We start from the raw sequence: 19,180 nt of genomic DNA, 5'->3' as shown, positions 1-19,180 counted from the left end.
ATCCCGCATCTGCCGTGCTATAACCTTTACATTGGCTCTAAAATCGAAGTGCTTCCACCTACAACTTTGAAATTTCATATGTAGATGCACCTTGAGGAGGTCTACAAGCCACACCCATTTTTGGGTCAAAGGTCAAAGTCACTGACCTCTAAAAAAAAATTATTCTGACAAGCTTTCATTTATTCAAAACTGCACCCGCAGCCAAGCGTTGGCACCTGTTATGAGGTGCTCTGTTACAACCCGTTTTGCAATAAACCCGTTTTGCAATAAAATTATTGCAAAACGGGTTGGAGTGTCTTATTGCAATTTTTTTTTTAAACAACCCGTTTTGCAATAAACCCGTTTTGCAATAAAATTATTGCAAAACGGGTTGGAGTGTTTTATTGCATTTTTTTTTAACAACCCGTTTTGCAATAAACCCGTTTTGCAATAAAATCACCACACATTTATTTGCAATAATTTCATTGCAAAACGGGTTGGAGTGTCTTATTGCAATGAGAATTTTGTATAACAACCCGTTTTGCAATAAACCCGTTTTGTAATAAAATCATCACTCTTGTATTTATTCAAATGGATTGGAATAGTTAAAAGTGATGTTCAAATTTTGTATTTAAATAATATTGTTTTAAAATAGACAAAACTGTGAGTTAAAACTTAAAATTAAAAAGCATGGAAGGTGGTGAATTTCGAGATTTAATACGATAAAACAAAACAGAATGTGTGTCGAAACGTGTTGAAGTGTCTTCATGCAACGTCAGTTGTGAGTTACAAACCGTTTCGCAATACAATCATCACATATATACTATTTGTTTCAAATTGATTTGAAACGGCATAAAGTAAGTTTAAAATGTCGCCTGCAAGGTAAATATGATAAAACTAGGCTGAATGTATATATTTATGAAGTGATTTTCACCAATTGGGGAATTAAATTAAGACAACCCAGAAGTGCAATAATTTTATTGCAAAACGGGTTGGAGTGTTTTATTGCAATTTGTAATTTGTATAACAACCCGTTTTGCAATAAACCCGTTTTGCAATAATTTTATTGCAAATCGGGTTGGAGCGTCTTATTGCAATTTGAATTTTTTATAACAACCCGTTTTGCAATAAACCCGTTTTGCAATAATACAATGACACGTGTATTAATTAATTCAAATTGATTGTAAACATTAAAAAGGAAATTTAAAATATCGTTTTTTTTTATTTCCAAATATGGACAAAACTGTTAGTTTCCACTAAAAAGTAAAAAGCATTGAAGGCGATGCATTTCGAGATTGAATGCGATAAAACAATACAAAATGTAAATAGAAAGTGTTTCAACCTATTTAGTACTGAAGTGAAGATAACGCCGAAATGCAATAATTTACAGAAAAAACGTGTTGAAGTGTCTTCATGCAATGTGAGTTGTGTGTAACAAACCGTTTCGCAATAAAATCATCACATATATACTATTTTTTTCAAATTTCTTTGAAACGGCATAAAGTAAGTTTAAAATGTCGCCTTCAAGGTAAATATGATAAAACTAGAGTGAATGTATATATTTATGAAGTGATTTTCACCAATTGGGGAATTAAATGAAGACAATCCAGAAGTGCAATAATTTTATTGCAAAACGGGTTGGAGTGTTTTATTGCAATTTGTAATTTGTATAACAACCCGTTTTGCAATAAACCCGCTTTGCAATAGTTTTATTGCAAAACGGGTTGGAGCGTTTTATTGCAATTTGATTTTTTTTATAACAACCCGTTTTGCAATAAACCCGTTTTGCAATAATACAATGACACGTGTATTAATTAATTCAAATTGATTGTAAACATTAAAAAGGATATTTAAAATATCGGTTTTTTTTTATTTCCAAATATGGACAAAACTGTTAGTTTCCACTAAAAAGTAAAAAGCATTGAAGGCGATGCATTTCGAGATTGAATGCGATAAAACAATACAAAATGTATATAGAAAGTGTTTCAACCTATTTAGTACTGAAGTGAAGATAACGCCGAAATGCAATAATTTACTGAAAAAACGTGTTGAAGTGTCTTCATGCAATGTGAGTTGTGTGTAACAAACCGTTTCGCAATAAAATCATCACATATATACTATTTTTTTCAAATTTCTTTGAAACGGCATAAAGTAAGTTTAAAATGTCGCCTTCAAGGTAAATATGATAAAACTAGAGTGAATGTATATATTTATGAAGTGATTTTCACCAATTGGGGAATTAAATGAAGACAATCCAGAAGTGCAATAATTTTATTGCAAAACGGGTTGGAGTGTTTTATTGCAATTTGTAATTTGTATAACAACCCGTTTTGCAATAAACCGGCTTTGCAATAGTTTTATTGCAAAACGGGTTGGAGCGTTTTATTGCAATTTGATTTTTTTTATAACAACCCGTTTTGCAATAAACCCGTTTTGCAATAATACAATGACACGTGTATTAATTAATTCAAATTGATTGTAAACATTAAAAAGGATATTTAAAATATCGTTTTTTTTATATTTCCAAATATGGACAAAACTGTTAGTTTCCACTTAAAAGTAAAAAGCATTGAAGGCGATGCATTTCGAGATTGAATGCGATAAAACAATACAAAATGTAAATAGAAAGTGTTTCAACCTATTTAGTACTGAAGTGAAGATAACGCCGAAATGCAATAATTTACTGAAAAAACGTGTTGAAGTGTCTTCATGCAATGTGAGTTGTGTGTAACAAACCGTTTCGCAATAAAATCATCACATATATACTATTTTTTTCAAATTTCTTTGAAACGGCATAAAGTAAGTTTAAAATGTCGCCTTCAAGGTAAATATGATAAAACTAGAGTGAATGTATATATTTATGAAGTGATTTTCACCAATTGGGGAATTAAATGAAGACAATCCAGAAGTGCAATAATTTTATTGCAAAACGGGTTGGAGTGTTTTATTGCAATTTGTAATTTGTATAACAACCCGTTTTGCAATAAACCCGCTTTGCAATAGTTTTATTGCAAAACGGGTTGGAGCGTTTTATTGCAATTTGATTTTTTTTATAACAACCCGTTTTGCAATAAACCCGTTTTGCAATAATACAATGACACGTGTATTAATTAATTCAAATTGATGGTAAACATTAAAAAGGATATTTAAAATATCGTTTTTTTTTTATTTCCAAATATGGACAAAACTGTTAGTTTCCACTAAAAAGTAAAAAGCATTGAAGGCGATGCATTTCGAGATTTAATGCGATAAAACAATACAAAATGTATATAGAAAGTGTTTCAACCTATTTAGTACTGAAGTGAAGATAACGCCGAAATGCAATAATTTACTGAAAAAACGTGTTGAAGTGTCTTCATGCAATGTGAGTTGTGTGTAACAAACCGTTTCGCAATAAAATCATCACATATATACTATTTTTTTCAAATTTCTTTGAAACGGCATAAAGTAAGTTTAAAATGTCGCCTGCAAGGTAAATATGATAAAACTAGGCTGAATGTATATATTTATGAAGTGATTTTCACCAATTGGGGAATTAAATTAAGACAACCCAGAAGTGCAATAATTTTATTGCAAAACGGGTTGGAGTGTTTTATTGCAATTTGTAATTTGTATAACAACCCGTTTTGAAATAAACCCGTTTTGCAATAATTTTATTGCAAAACGGGTTTATTGCAAAACGGGTTGTTATAAAAAAATCAAATTGCAATAAGACGCTCCAACCCGTTTTGCAATAAAATTATTGCAAAACGGGTTTATTGCAAAACGGGTTGTTATACAAATTACAAATTGCAATAAAACACTCCAACCCGTTTTGCAATAAAATTATTGCACTTCTGGGTTGTCTTAATTTAATTCCCCAATTGGTGAAAATCACTTCATAAATATATACATTCAGCCTTGTTTTAACATATTTACCTTGCAGGCGACATTTTAAACTTACTTTATGCCGTTTCAAAGAAATTTGAAAAAAATAGTATATATGTGATGATTTTATTGCGAAACGGTTTGTTACACACAACTCACATTGCATGAAGACACTTCAACACGTTTTTTCAGTAAATTATTGCATTTCGGCGTTATCTTCACTTCAGTACTAAATAGGTTGAAACACTTTCTATATACATTTTGTATTGTTTTATCGCATTAAATCTCGAAATGCATCGCCTTCAATGCTTTTTACTTTTTAGTGGAAACTAACAGTTTTGTCCATATTTGGAAATAAAAAAAAACGATATTTTAAATTTCCTTTTAATTGTTTACAATCAATTTGAATTAATTAATACACGTGTCATTGTATTATTGCAAAACGGGTTTATTGCAAAACGGGTTGTTATAAAAAATTCAAATTGCAATAAGACGCTCCAACCCGATTTGCAATAAAATTATTGCAAAACGGGTTTATTGCAAAACGGGTTGTTATACAAATTACAAATTGCAATAAAACACTCCAACCCGTTTTGCAATAAAATTATTGCACTTCTGGGTTGTCTTAATTTAATTCCCCAATTGGTGAAAATCACTTCATAAATATATACATTCAGCCTAGTTTTATCATATTTACCTTGCAGGCAACATTTTAAACTTACTTAAATGCCGTTTCAAATCAATTTGAAACAAATAGTATATATGTGATGATTGTATTGCGAAACGGTTTGTAACTCACAACTGACGTTGCATGAAGACACTTCAACACGTTTCGACACACATTCTGTTTTGTTTTATCGTATTAAATCTCGAAATTCACCACCTTCCATGCTTTTTAATTTTAAGTTTTAACTCACAGTTTTGTCTATTTTAAAACAATATTATTTAAATACAAAATTTGAACATCACTTTTAACTATTCCAATCCATTTGAATAAATACAAGAGTGATGATTTTATTGCAAAACGGGTTTATTGCAAAACGGGTTGTTATACAAAATTCTCATTGCAATAAGACACTCCAACCCGTTTTGCAATGAAATTATTGCAAATAAATGTGTGGTGATTTTATTGCAAAACGGGTTTATTGCAAAACGGGTTGTTAAAAAAAAATGCAATAAAAACTCCAACCCGTTTTGCAATAATTTTATTGCAAAACGGGTTTATTGCAAAACGGGTTGTTTAAAAAAAAAAAATTGCAATAAGACACTCCAACCCGTTTTGCAATAATTTTATTGCAAAACGGGTTTATTGCAAAACGGGTTGTAACAGTGCTCTTGTTTAAGTCTATTTCCATATGAGTTGACTGATTGTGAAATATTTAAGCACAGTTATCATGTTTGACAGTGCTTCACTCACAAAAACTATATCCCTCGCTTTAAGGCCACAGTCCGAGGTCAAAGGTGATCATAGGATGCTTTTTGGTGAAAAACAGCATAATTATTCAGTTATTAATTTTCTTCACATTTTTAGTATTTTAAATAGTTGAAGACAAAATAACCATAGATAATGATGATGAGCAGAGGCTGGATGGCTACTTTTAAAAGGTCAGGCTGTGAGGTCAAAGTTCAAAGTAAAGTGTCTTGTATTTTATTTCTCATTGCTTAGAAGAATTTAATGTTAATAAAGACCATTAATCACCAAGACTTAAGAATATACTTGATACATGACTCATGCAAAGGTCAGCGTTCAAGATCAAAGATTGATAGGGTCTATAACTGAGACTTTTAAGTACAAGACCCCTTTTGGCATGCAAGACCAGACAGCTACCATATACATGTAGATAGGATGTCAACATCAAGTGTCTTGTTAAAATGTTGCTTCATCCAAACATTAATGATAAACTAGCTAAGATGAATGTCTGCAACATGTGGATCAAATTGTTATTGCCTGTAAATATTTTACACACTGCACTGAGTCTATGAACATAGTTGACCTTCAGTGTAACTTTGACCTTTGCCCAAGAGATTCAAGACATGAGTGTGAATACCTAATCTGTTGAGCAATTGTGTTCAATTATGTTAAAAGTTGCATAATTATGCCCCCCTTCGAAAAAGAGGGGGTATATTGCTTTGCTCATGTCTGTCGGTCCACCAGGTGGTTTCCGGATGATAACTCAAGAACGCTTGGGCCTAGGATCATGAAACTTCATAGGAACATTGATCATGACTCGCAGATGACCCCTATTGATTTTGAGGTCACTAGGTCAAAGGTCAAGGTCACAGATGAAGGTCACAGTTACTGGAAATAGGCATTTTAAGGATTTAGCATGGTTCAAAAAAGGGAAACAGCTACAGTTTATGCATGTTCTTTTTATTACAAATTTGCCTCCCTTTAATTCATTCAAAATCTCATTTTACAGCAGAGATTCCAAATCTGACCTGTAAATGAGCCCCATATTTACTGCCAGTGCTAGATTACCTTTTCCCATTTAATCATTCTTAAGTATTGGTATTGTAATGCTGCTACTGCTACTGCTACTGCTACTGCTACTACTACTACTACTACTACTACTACTTCTACTACTACTACTACTACTACTACTACTACTACTACTACTTCTACTACTACTACTACTTCTACTACTACTACTACTACTACTACTACTACTACTACTACTACTACTACTTCTACTACTACTACTACTACTACTACTACTACTACTACTTCTACTACTACTACTTCTACTACTACTACTACTACTACTACTACTACTACTACTACACCACCACCACCACCACCACCACCGTTCACAGTGACAAAAAACGTATTCACACAATGGCTGCTACTACAACTTATAGCCAATATAGGGGGGCATGCATGTTTTACAAACAGCCCTTGTTAATTATGAAGTTGTAGTCTGGATAAGCTGTATAATTTTCAAATTGCCCTGGTTAAACTGTTTAAATAAATCACTATATGTACTACATGGTAGGACATACCAAATGAGAAACCACGGGTATTGCAGTCTTAGATGAGTTTGCCCTTTTTAGCTCACCTTAGCACAACGTGCTCATGTTGAGCTTTTGTGGTGGCTTTTTGTGCGTCGTGCGCTGTCAACTTTTGCCTTGTTAACTCTCTAGTGGCCACATTTATTGTCCAATCTTCATGAAATTTGGTCAAAAGATTGGTCTCAATGATATCTTGGATGAGTTCGAAAATGGTTACGTTTGCTTGAAAAACATGGCTGCCAATGGGGCAGGGCTTTTTTCCTTATAAGGCTATACATGTATATGGCTATAGTAAAATCTTGTTAACACTAGAAGCCACATTTATTGTCTGACCTTCATGAAACTTGGTCAGAAGATTTATCCCAATAATATCTTGGACAAGTTCGAAAATGATTCCAGTTGGTTGAAAAACATGGCTGCCAAGGGGCGGGGCATTTTTCCTTATATGGCAATAGTAAAACCTTGTTAACACTCTAGAGGCCACATTTATTTTCCGATCTTCATGAAACTTGCTCAGAAGATTTGTCCCAATGAAACTTGGATGAGTTCAGAAATGGTAACCTTTGCTTGAAAAACAAGGCTGCCAAGGGGCGGGGCATTTTTCCTTATATGGCTTTAGCAAAATCTTGTTACACTAGAGGCCACATTTATTGTCCAATCTTTATGAAACTTGGTCAGAATATTCATCCCAATAATATCTTGGACGAGTTCGAAAATGATGCCGGTTGGTTGAAAAACATACCCACCTTGGGGGCGAGGCATTTTTCCTAATATGGCTATAGTAAAACTTTGTTAACACTCTAAAGGTCACATTTATTTTCCAATCATCATGAAACTTGGTCAGAAGATTTGTCCCAATGATAACTTGGATGAGTTTGAAAAAGATTTTGGTTGCTTTAAAAACATGGCCACCAGGGGCGGGGCATTTTTCCTTATATGGCTATATATGGCTTTAGTAAAACCTTGTTAACACTCTAGAGGCCACATTTATTTCCAATCTTCATGAAATTTGGTCAGAAGATTGGTCTCACTGATATCTTTGATGAGATCAAAAATAATTATGTTTGCTTAAAAAACATTGCTTCCAAGGGACAGGGGCATTTTTCCTTATATGGCTAAAGTAAAATCTTGTCAACACTCTAGAGGCCAAATTTACTGTCCAATCTTCATGAAACTTGGTCAGAAGATTCATCCTGATAATGTCTTAGAGGAGTTCAAAAATGATGCCGGTTGGTTGAAAAACATGGCTGCCAAGGTGCGGGGAAGTTCTCCTTATGTGGCTATAGTAAAACCTTAATTACACTCTAGAGGCCACATTTATTTTCCAATTTTCATGAAACTTGGTCAAAAGATTTGTCCCAATAATATCTTGTTTATCTCAGGTGAGCAACTTTGGGCCTTTCAGGCCCTCTTGTTTTAAGTTTATGCAACTGGTGAATGGAAACTTTTGACCCCAGGGATGTGTCTAAACACTATGCAGAGACAATTTAGATGTTGCTACATACCAAATATGAAAACTGCAACTTTAGACAAAATGATTTTTAAGATATTCCCGATATGATCTTGTGTAAAACCGCACACACCTTAGCTTACATCTTTCTAATACAGCATCATCTAAAAGTCTTCTACAACAATTTTTTTTCTTGAGCGAGACTTACTTTGATCTAGGGGTCACATTCAAAACAATTCCATATATGTCAATTTGAGTGTCGACACCCAAGTCAAGGCCTCGGTTGATCCTAGGGGCATAATTTGAACGGCTTTCACTAATATCTGATACAAGCAGACTATCTGACCAAAGTGTACTGATGTAACTAATTTGTTTTAGCCCAGGCTTTTACCTATGCGACCAAGTTTCATCTAGAGTGAGTGGTATGGAGCTATAAGTTGTCAATTAACACTGAACATCAACATCTTTTGTATTAACGATTTTTGTTGAGCATAAAACATCAACAGTATATAAGTAATGATTTGAAGCCCTCCAGTGCTTGGCATTATGGCATTTGTCAAAACCACAAACAACAAAATTGTTTAACACTTTATTAAGAACTATTGACAATTATATGCACCAAATGAATCATAATGTAATCAATATTACTGTCCCCAAGTTCATTGTGTAACTGTTTATTTTAAATAATAATTCATGTACTAACATTTAATTAACAAACTAATTTAAAAAAGAAAAGTTCAAATCAGATTCATACATGATTAAGCATGGACTACAAGTCAATATTATGAATGGAACTATTAAAAATTTGTGAGTGAATTTTGCAGACATTAACATTTCTGGTCATGCAACTCCAATAATAAATGGATTATCAAACATCACGACTATAGCAAGAGATCTTTATTTAACATTAATTAACTCACAAGCAAAATATGCAATATAGCACAATATTTGCTATATTTTGTTTTTAAATATTGCACATGCACATTAATTCAACAGGAGTAAATTAAATTTCATGGATTTCTGTTCTTATTTATGTTTGATTTAAGCGGAAATTATGTTTTCACAAGCCCCAGTGACCTTGACCCTTTAATCTCCAAAGTGACACTTCTTCCTTGGCATGTTTCAAACCCTGGTAACCATGACCTAATAACCTCAAAGTTGAAAGGTATCTCCCTTCCTTTCCTCCTCAGTTATCGGTATACTTGAGGCTAAAAAAAAATGCCCTTTGCAAAGAAATAAATTTGGTTAATATTTGAATAACTTAGTTCTGATAAGATAACCATGGTCTTAATTGCAATATGCTGAACTGTCAATTACATGCCAATAATATTGCATAAATATATTTGAATTCGAATATGGGATTCACATATAAGGCAGATTTTGAATTATTTTCTGTAGAAAACCTTGTTCAAAGTCGTCTTTTCCTGTCAAATAACAAAGCATACAGACTTAAATGATCACACAAACTATAGATAACATATGACAACTAAATGGTCTAATAACTGCCAAACCAACCATCCAAGTAACAAACAGACAAGACCTAGCAATTCCAGCCACCCATCCCGCCAACTTCTTCCAAGCTGGGCATGATCAACATTCATGATTGAAATGAAACCAAATGTGTATTACACATAACAAATTTGAGACAAATCATTAAAAAATCTTCAGCAACATAGATATAGGATCTGGCACGCGCTGTCATATCATAGCACATTTTATTAAACGAGTTCAGGAATTTTGACAGTAAGCGAGTCTTTGGCTCGCTTACTAACGAATTTCTTGGACGAGTTTAATACAATATGGTATGATATGACGAGTGTCAGATCTTTTTTATCACATGCTTTTAAATGAGCAACTGAAATAAATATTTACGCAAACATAATAAAATGTTTACATTTTGTGACGTCATTTGACGTTGCAACGTAATTTCAGCAAAATAACAAAATGCGATTGGTCAATCGAACGAAAACTACGCCAATGAAAACGCTTAAAAAGTATATTACACATGTGTAAGATAAAAATATTCTTAATGGATATTATACATGGGAAACAGGGTATAGCATGTGATAAAAAACTTTCTTAGCCTTACTTTTCATCATAATCCCATCAACCATTAACAACATCATCATTAAATTGAACTGTACCAGTACTGAAATATATGGATCTGAATTTAAGTCCAGAAGAAATTTAAAAACAGGTTAACCTAATACTAACATATGTACAATACAACATAAAACTGTACACGCCAAGTAAATTCAAAATATATTAAAAATCTCATGTCTGGGTCTGTCATGTCACAATATCAGGGGTGTGATTGAGGCAAAGTCAGAGGGGAGGAAAATTCTGTTGACTGATTTTGACTACGCGATTGGCGCGCATAACGCAATAACAAACATAAAAACAGACATTAAAATAAACAACTTTTTGAACTTCATAACAATATTTCTTTATAAAAACCTGTTGAACTTCACATTTAACATACTGAGGATGCAAAGTAAACAGTTAAGTAAGTATTTATTGTGATCAATAGCAGCAGTTTTTCAATGTATTGAATGACAGTTAATAGACTAAATATAAACAAACACACTTGAGTGTTCTTCTGGTGTTAATGATGTAATAATTGAGTTAAATTAATATATTTAATTTGTTTACCTTTCAATATCTTGCATTTCACATCTTCACTCAGTTCAAAGCTATTTCAGTTAACTGAACAGCGTGACAAACATAATAAAGCAGAATATGCATATGAATCTGATTATACACAGACCCACAGACATATAAAAATCAAATCATGTTTGTCTATTACCATGTTCGAACGATACTCTCTAAATTGTTTTACTTCGCGAGTAGACTACACTCCAATTTGCAAACACTGGTTTCCGTGACACAAATTCAGTGGGCACATTTCTTAACAAAATATGTGTTGCTTGTATCTAAAACGTAGTCTTTTTTTTGACAAACACATTTCATTATTCCTATCAGACTAGGTGATGTCAGTCGTTTATTCGATTGCTTTTTGTTATTTCAATAATCTTAATTTTCTCTTCACAACGGCGCCATTTGCAAACAAATTACAGAGCGCATTTTAAGAACACGATGTGACATCCGGGACAACCCGATCCGCGGAAATCCTCAGAAAAATCACACCCCTGAATATGCAGTTTTAGTTACTAGTATATTGAAATCATTTATTCTATTGAAAGAAAGCTACATGTACAAAATTCAATAATAAAACAGGAAGTTTATAGAATTTGTCACAAGAATGATGAAGAATACCCTCCCCCATCACCTGATGATACACAAACAGCACATGCAAGAATTCTTATCATAAGAAACAAAGCCTTCAGGTACAGGTATACATTTTGAATGTTGTACTTTGGAATGTGTAGGAGAACACCTACAGACAAGTTTGTGACATAGATAGTCGTCCATAGTGATTCCAGTATGCATTGTCATGAGAATGTACATCAATAACATCAGTTACATGGCATCTAACTTGCCTTATTTGAACAATTTAATGAACTATGTAATACTAAATGTCATACCCCATGCATCTGACTTGCATGATTTTTAATGCAAACGGGAAAGCTAAATCAATAGTATATTTTATACAATACAAATTGTGTTAAATTGCATAGTATTTGGGTAAAATGGGATTTCAGAAACATTGAGAGAGAATGAACTAGTATGCACAAAGAAACTAACTAAGTAGTTAAATAATTAAATTTAAATTTTTAACATCTAAATATTTAAATATTTAACATCTGAAAATCTGACTCCATAATTTTTCAAGCACAAGGTCTATAGAATCTAAACATCTAACGATAACCCTGGCATAAACCTTGGATTTCAACCAACAACTCCCACTCTGTCAGTGACACAACTTTCTACCAGCTATCAAAACCAGGAAGTGGGAACTGCACGGCAAACGCTTCAACTTCAGCTTTCAGAGCAGATATCTGAGCTCTCACGGCTTCATCTTCTTCCAATTTGGTCTTAAACTCCTTTATTGTAGGCCCACAGTTGGACTGAATTTCTTTGGATAGCTTTATACCTGTTTGAAAAGACAAAATCAGGTTCACTGGTGTAAAACTTCCATGTATTTCTGCTAATTGGATTCAGTGCGAAATATTTTAATTAATGGTAAATAATAAATATTTTTCACACAATAACACAATACATTATATGAAATATGTAAGTTTATTTTAACAGTAAATTCAAAAACCTATCTTTGTTTTAAGATTAAACAATCATTTTAAATGTTGAAACTCCACTCTTAACTAGAAACCTAAAATAGCAACTTGAAAATAGCTCCTAAAAAAGCTATCTGAACAACCAGTCTCCATAAACAAAATAGAAACTTAAACACCCAGTGTCTACTATTTAAACATAATAGCAACTGTAAACTGACAAAAAAGCAAATAGAACAACCAGTGTAAACTGACAAAATAGGAACTTTTACAGACCTAATACCACTTTTGTCCATTAGTGAAACAACAACTTCAACAAGAGATTGCCAAGCAATATGGTCCCCTACCGGTGAAACTCCACCATTGTCAGTAAAAAAATAAATATTTTTTAATTTGTTGCAATAGCAACCAGAATTTTTAACGTAGGCACAAAATGAAATGACGTGCATAATATCAATATTGCCATCTATCCATTGTTTCAAGTTTCATAAAAAATATTAAGAGCTTTTAGAGTTATCGCAGGATCCAGAAAAGTGTGACGGACTGACTGACAGACAGACAGACAGAGTACAAACCATAAGTCCCCTCCGGTTTCACTGGTAGGGGACAATAACCAGTGTTGAAAAACATAAACAGGAAAAATTGCCACAAGAACTGTCAAAGTTAACAGACGAAACAGTTCTAGAACTGCCAATGTAATTTCAGTACACATACAATATGATAAGAAAACTGTAAATACAAAAAGTCAATAGGAACTTTAGATGTTAACAGATAACACAGCTACTACAACTACCAATGCGAACAGACAAAATGACAACAACTGACACATTGACCACCAATAGTCCACTGTACCTTTGTCCAAAAAGTCAACAATCTTCTTGAAATCCTCTTCCTTCATGTTTCGTGAGGTCAGTGCGGGGGAGCCGATACGCAGACCGCTGGGCCTCAGAGCGCTCTTGTCTCCTGGTACAGTGTTCTTGTTCACAGCAATGCCAATCTGCTCCAGGACACTTTCTGCGCGATGAGCATCGATTTCCATTGGTTTCAAGTTCACCCAGATCAGATGGTTGTCTGTCCCACCTTAAGAAAATACAGCAAGAACAGCAGAATGAACAACCTATCATTCATAAATGATGTGTATATTTTTCTGGCATTCTCTTTCTGACTGAAGTGGTAACCAATAAATGTCCTTAATAAAATGCTCCATAAATTCCAGTCATGGCATATTACGGTACCAGAACAATTTTTGAAAATAACAAGATAACATGGCGTGTTCTCAAATTGCCCAATAGAACTTTTGAAACACGAAAGTGGAAAAATACTACCATGGCTTTTCTCAACATTTTGGGAATATGACCTATTCCGTCAATTGGAAATGTAAGCATCTAATTACTTGTAAATGGGAAAATGGATTATATCTCAATGCATAAAATTTTAAAATATTGATAAAACAGAAATAAAACAGAAAACTTTAATCATTAAGATCAAAGATGTTAGTAATAAGGACATAACATCTTCAAAGGATTGGGTGAAAATAAATTGCCATTGGGAATATGACCAAATAAAGGCTATAAAAGCAGCCATAAAAGTCCTGATTTCTTAAATATACTAAAAACAGAGGTTTAATGAATTATTGTAAGAAATTGAACAAATGATTAAAAAATTAACAAGACAAAATAATTTGTAGTATAACTATTGCTTTTGTTTTGGTTTAAGTTTGTGTCAACATATTGACTGATAATAATAGCTGTTATCTCAAGATGTAATATATCAGGATAGTTGATAGGTTTATGAAATAACATTTGATCCGGAAAACCTTGGTTAAAACCTGGTAGTACAACATTGTCTAAATTACTTTAACAATTTTAAAATGTTTTCTTGTTGTTATACTAAAGTTGTTTTCTTTAATCAACTCAATACCTCCCATAAATGCCAAAACAATCTGTGAAAAGGCCCTAAACATGTTCACATTGTGTGTGTCACCAACCTTTCAGGGTAGGAGAATAAAACAAGGCTATTGTCAAGCAATATGGTTCCCTACAGGCTCCACCATTGTCAGAAATTCCACCATTTTCAGATTTTTTTTTAATTTTTTTTTTGGTTGCCCTAGCAACCACAATTTTTGACGTAGGAACAAAATGAAATGACGTGCAAGTTTCATGAAAAAATATTAAGAACTTTTAAAGTAATCGCAGGATCCAGAAAAGTGTGACGGACTGACTGACAGACAGACTGACAGACAGATGGAGTGCAAACCATAAGTCCCCTCCGGTGAAACTGGTAGGGGACAAAAAGAAGCATATCCCAGGCAGCAACCTGCCCTATACATTAGAACCCTTTAACATATTATTTGGAATTTGTATTGCTGTTCTATAACAAGTTAATATTAACTTTTCTCAATCAGTTCATATCTGTCAAATCTGGCAAAATGGTAAATAACATGTGTGTTTGTTTAAGGTTAATATTCCTTAAAGTGTCCTTACAAACTTTAAGCCTGTTGAAAGAATTTAATGCAAATTATTTACAACCAACAAATAATAAGCTTTAATCATGCTAAATATTACCCGACACAAGTGTGTAGTTGCGTGCAAGGAATTCTTTGGCGAGGACCTGAGCATTTGCCAGGACTTGTTTCTGGTACACCTTGAACTCAGGCTGACAGGCCTGCCTTAGAGCCACAGCAACGGCACCAATCTGGTGATTGTGTGGACCCCCCTGCAGGCCAGGGAACACTGCTTCATTGATTGGTCGCTCCAGGTTGTACATCTCTTTTGTGCCATCTGGTTTCACTCTGCGGACACCTGTGCATCAGTAACAATGGATACAGTTGTTTTAAGTCAACTACTTGAGAATTTTCTTAACAGTCACTGAATCCTACAGCAGTTAAATACCTGCCAAATACAGTAATTTTCTGCATATTTGTTTGACAGGTCTGAATCTTAACCAATTACTTACAAATAAGCAATGCTAAAACATAAAATTTACCTTTTCTGAAAAAGATCATTCCTGATCGTGCTCCCCGAAGTGTCTTATGTGTGGTGGTGGTCACAACATCGCAGTACTCGAAGGGATTCGGAGCCAGTCCTGCAGCCACCAAACCGCTCACATGGGCCATGTCAGCCAGCAGGTAGGACCCGTTCTCATCTGCAATCTCTCGGAACCTTTTGTAGTCAAGGTGACGGGAATAGCAGCTAACTCCTGGTAACAGTTACAAGACAAACTTGAAATACAGTACTGAATCTGCAATTATTTTTTGTGGCAACAATAGACAGGTATTCTTTCCTCTGAATTATTACTTTAAGACAATGATCATAATAAAATTAAAGGTATGAAAAGATCTCAAGCTGCTGTGTGATAAACTATTTTTAAAAATCACGTCTTGCATCTCTTCTTTTAGCATACGGGTACATTAATGCATAAATGACTATTAAATAACTGCTTCAGAGGATGTTTCAGAAGAGGCAGAATCACTTTTATACAAAATGTTTATTCCTACTTTAGAAATACAAATGTAAAACACAAATGTTTAAGCACAAGGACAACAATGATTTTTGTTCTGTACAAGATACAGTTAGAAGTACTTGATAAAAAACATTCATTTAATATACCTGCAATTATTATTTGGGGAAGGAAGAGCTTTGCATTTTCAGCAAGTCTGTCGTAGTCTATAGTCCCAGTAAGAGGGTCTAGTTTGTATGGAAAAGATTCAAAGAACATGGAAGTTGCTGAAATTTTCTTTGTTCCTGTCATGAAGCCATGACTCAAATGTCCACCCTCAGGCAAATGCAGCCCCATAATTCGACCATGCGGCCCAATCAATGCAGTGTAAACAGCAAAGTTAGCAGGAGATCCAGAGTGTGGCTGAACATTCACGCCCCACTCCTCTGGGCTAAGACCAAAGGCTTCTAATGCTCTTTTCTTGCACAACAGCTCGATTTTGTCGATGTATTCATTACCACCATAGTACCTGCAACATTACCAAAAATAACTCCACATATGAATACTATTTCCATATCAAAATGTTTCACTTAGCAAGTTTGTAATTTATGTAAGCATAATCTGTATATCCTGTTGCAACAAAATAAATAATATTTACACGGTAAATAATGAACTACAGAATAGTCTTCTGTTTCCTTATTTCTGTGTTCAGTTTTCTATAATTCCATATTATATAATATCTGTCAAAATACAAAGCATATTGATTTTTGAGAATTGTTATATTCTTGCAGTTACGAAGATTGGATATTCATTCAAGTATTCAGAGTTATGTACCTTTGTCCTGGCTGTCCTTCGGAGTACTTGTTATTCAAACAGGATCCCAATGCTTGCAAAACAGACTTGCTCGCAAAATTCTCTGAAGCGATCATTTCCAAGCCCTTCCTCTGCCTGTCCTTCTCTGCTGTGATGAGGGCGTGCATTTCAGGATCATCCTCACGTATGTCATCTTGTAGATTCCACTTGCCATCACCAGCCATTTTTGTTAACTATGGAATCATAAAAATAACATAATATTGTTTGTTTTATATAGGCAACGTCTGTATTCACCTTGTATCTCTTTTTCTGAGACAGGCTTTTATCCTCAGATTGTCAAGCTTAATTGTCAACATCAACCACATCTTTTTGTTTTCTTATATAAATTAATCAATTACACATCTTTTCAATAGAAAACTTCAACAAATAAGATATTGGGTAAAAAATCTTCACAAGTTTTTAATCATTTTGTAGCCATGCATAGGCAATCAACAGTGAGTATTTACAAAATCCTCAAAATGTTAAAGTAGCTAGGAGAAGGCTTAGGCTTTTTTTATTATTTATAAAAGGTTACTATAAACCAAAATTTAATTGATAAAATTTAATTTAATTGTAGCATAAAAAGCAATCATATCGAAACTCAATTTGCAGCAAGATTGCCATTGACAACAATTTTCAATAAAGATGTTTTATTAATTTGAGAACATAAATCATTTCATATCAAATAATCAAGTTTATTTAGTTAGTTTAAAAAAGAAATGTTCAAGTGTCACTTTTGTGAAACGGTTTTAAACTTGCATATTATTTAAAGTAGGTGTCTATTAAGCATTTAAAATGTGTTTCCAGTTAATTAATGCATTGTATTATAATTATTATTAAATGTTGCAGTTAGATCTGCATTACTTAAAGCATTTGAATTGAGATTTTCAATGAAAAGCAAGTGTCTATGTAATAAAGATAAAACTTTTAATCACATAAAACATAGTTTATACAGGAATTACCTATTATTGTGAATAACAGAGCACACACAAAATGGTTATTAATGTAACTTCAGGCAAGTTCATGGAAGAAATGACGATCATAAGTAGTATTTGTTTTACGCTGTTGTTGTTTTTCTCAATGAACATCAAACCTTCAATACGGTAGGCATCTCTTATACTTCATTTTAAGATCAATATGACAGCCCAGTCCAAAGAGCAATAGTAAAAAACTATGCAATAATATTTTTTGTCAAAAAGTCTAGAGACATTAAACCGAAAGCACAATTTGTGAATGTTAATATTCCGTAAGCATCGTTATGCAACAAAACATTGAAAAATAAAGCGTTTCCTAAAATCGCTTAACTAAATGGCGTCTCTGTCTATATTGTTTAAGAAACAATTATGAAACATATCGTCATCGTTGACCGGTTTAATCAGGCTATTGCGACATATTTACGAAAAGATAACACATTTGTAAAGACATGCTTACCTCCTTGCACTTTCACTTTATCAGGAGAAATGAGATCGCGAAGTTGTTGCAGGTTATATAAAAGGATATCATCTACCAATCAAAATCCTTATGTGATTGTAAGAAACACGTTTATTGGTTAATGCATAAACGTTAGTCGAAAATGCGGATGTTTTCTACGTTCTACCATGCGGTGACGTCGCATCGCTGAAGTAAAAGGCTTGTTCGGAAATGTTGAAATCGTGATTTCACAATTTGCTTTTCTAAAGAGCTGTTTTATGTTTCATTTCAGGTGCGACCAAGAACATGGTTCTCGGAAAAAAACGAAACGTAATGACAAAACTGAAAACAGAACAGGACTTTGTGTTCTTAAAAGGTACATATTTATAGTAAACTTCATCAATATATTATATACGCTACTACTACTACTGCTGCTGCTACTGCTACTGCTACTGCTATTACTACTATTACTACTTCTACTACTACTACTACTACTACTACTACTACTACTACTACTACTACTACTACTACTACTACTTCTACTACTATTACTACTACTACTACTACTACTACTACTACTACTACTACTACTACTACTACTACTACTTTTTTTGCAGCGATTGAAAATCGAGCTGCAAGAATCGTCGCCTCGCCAATGTTTCGCACAGTCAAGCCAGCAAATAGATTCTCATGTCGCTGCACTGTACATGCACGTGTTTTGTTCAACATACTCATTCTCATGTTGAGAACTAAATGTGATACCGCTCAAATTTAGATCAGAGAGATGTAAACAACAGTAGGAATTCAGATGGAATTTCAGTTTATATCTAAACTTAAAGCGCATTTGTTGTGCATTTTCTTTGGAAAATGAGTTTATAGTTATAGGCCTATGTAAAGCGAAATTAAATATTGAAAAATATGTTTCGCTATATAAGTGACTTTGTATTTAATAAACGGGCTAGACGACCATATCTTCGCAAGCTGA

General features: G+C 33.5%; 1 protein-coding gene across 3 annotated transcripts; it reads right to left on the bottom strand.

Moving 5' to 3' along the window:
* Positions 1-8,881: 8,881 nt before the first annotated feature.
* LOC127866521 (serine hydroxymethyltransferase-like) lies at positions 8,882-18,371 on the bottom strand. Of its 3 annotated transcripts, XM_052407088.1 has the most exons (8): positions 18,217-18,371; positions 16,768-16,979; positions 16,104-16,462; positions 15,481-15,693; positions 15,060-15,296; positions 13,348-13,575; positions 12,152-12,359; positions 8,882-11,653 (listed from the first exon to the last, which is right to left on the bottom strand). In XM_052407088.1, exons 2-7 carry the CDS (start codon positions 16,968-16,970, stop codon positions 12,193-12,195), a joined length of 1,407 nt encoding a protein of 468 aa, XP_052263048.1. In that variant the 5' UTR covers positions 16,971-16,979; positions 18,217-18,371; the 3' UTR covers positions 8,882-11,653; positions 12,152-12,192. The 3 variants fall into 3 exon arrangements, with proteins under 3 accessions (XP_052263048.1, XP_052263047.1, XP_052263049.1); XM_052407087.1 differs by having other exon boundaries at positions 8,882-12,359; XM_052407089.1 differs by lacking the exon at positions 18,217-18,371 and adding an exon at positions 17,748-17,895 and having other exon boundaries at positions 8,882-12,359.
* Between the last annotated feature and the right edge of the window lie 809 nt (positions 18,372-19,180).

The sequence above is a fragment of the Dreissena polymorpha genome, chromosome 2 (assembly GCF_020536995.1).
Source record: "Dreissena polymorpha isolate Duluth1 chromosome 2, UMN_Dpol_1.0, whole genome shotgun sequence".
Taxonomy (NCBI): Eukaryota; Metazoa; Mollusca; class Bivalvia; order Myida; family Dreissenidae; genus Dreissena; species Dreissena polymorpha.
Note: the sequence above shows the minus strand (reverse complement) of the source record. Positions and strands in the feature narration are given on the sequence as shown.

Bases quoted from the DNA above. Each gene is read 5' to 3' on its own strand.
- LOC127866521 (XM_052407087.1), bottom strand. From the start codon at position 16,970: ATGGCTGGTGATGGCAAGTGGAATCTACAAGATGACATACGTGAGGAT. The intron at 16,463-16,767 runs GTACATAACTCT...GTAATGTTGCAG, and splicing joins GAAGGACAGCCAGGACAAAG to GTACTATGGTGGTAATGAAT. The intron at 12,360-13,347 runs GTACAGTGGACT...CTTTTCAAACAG, and splicing joins TGTTGACTTTTTGGACAAAG to GTATAAAGCTATCCAAAGAA.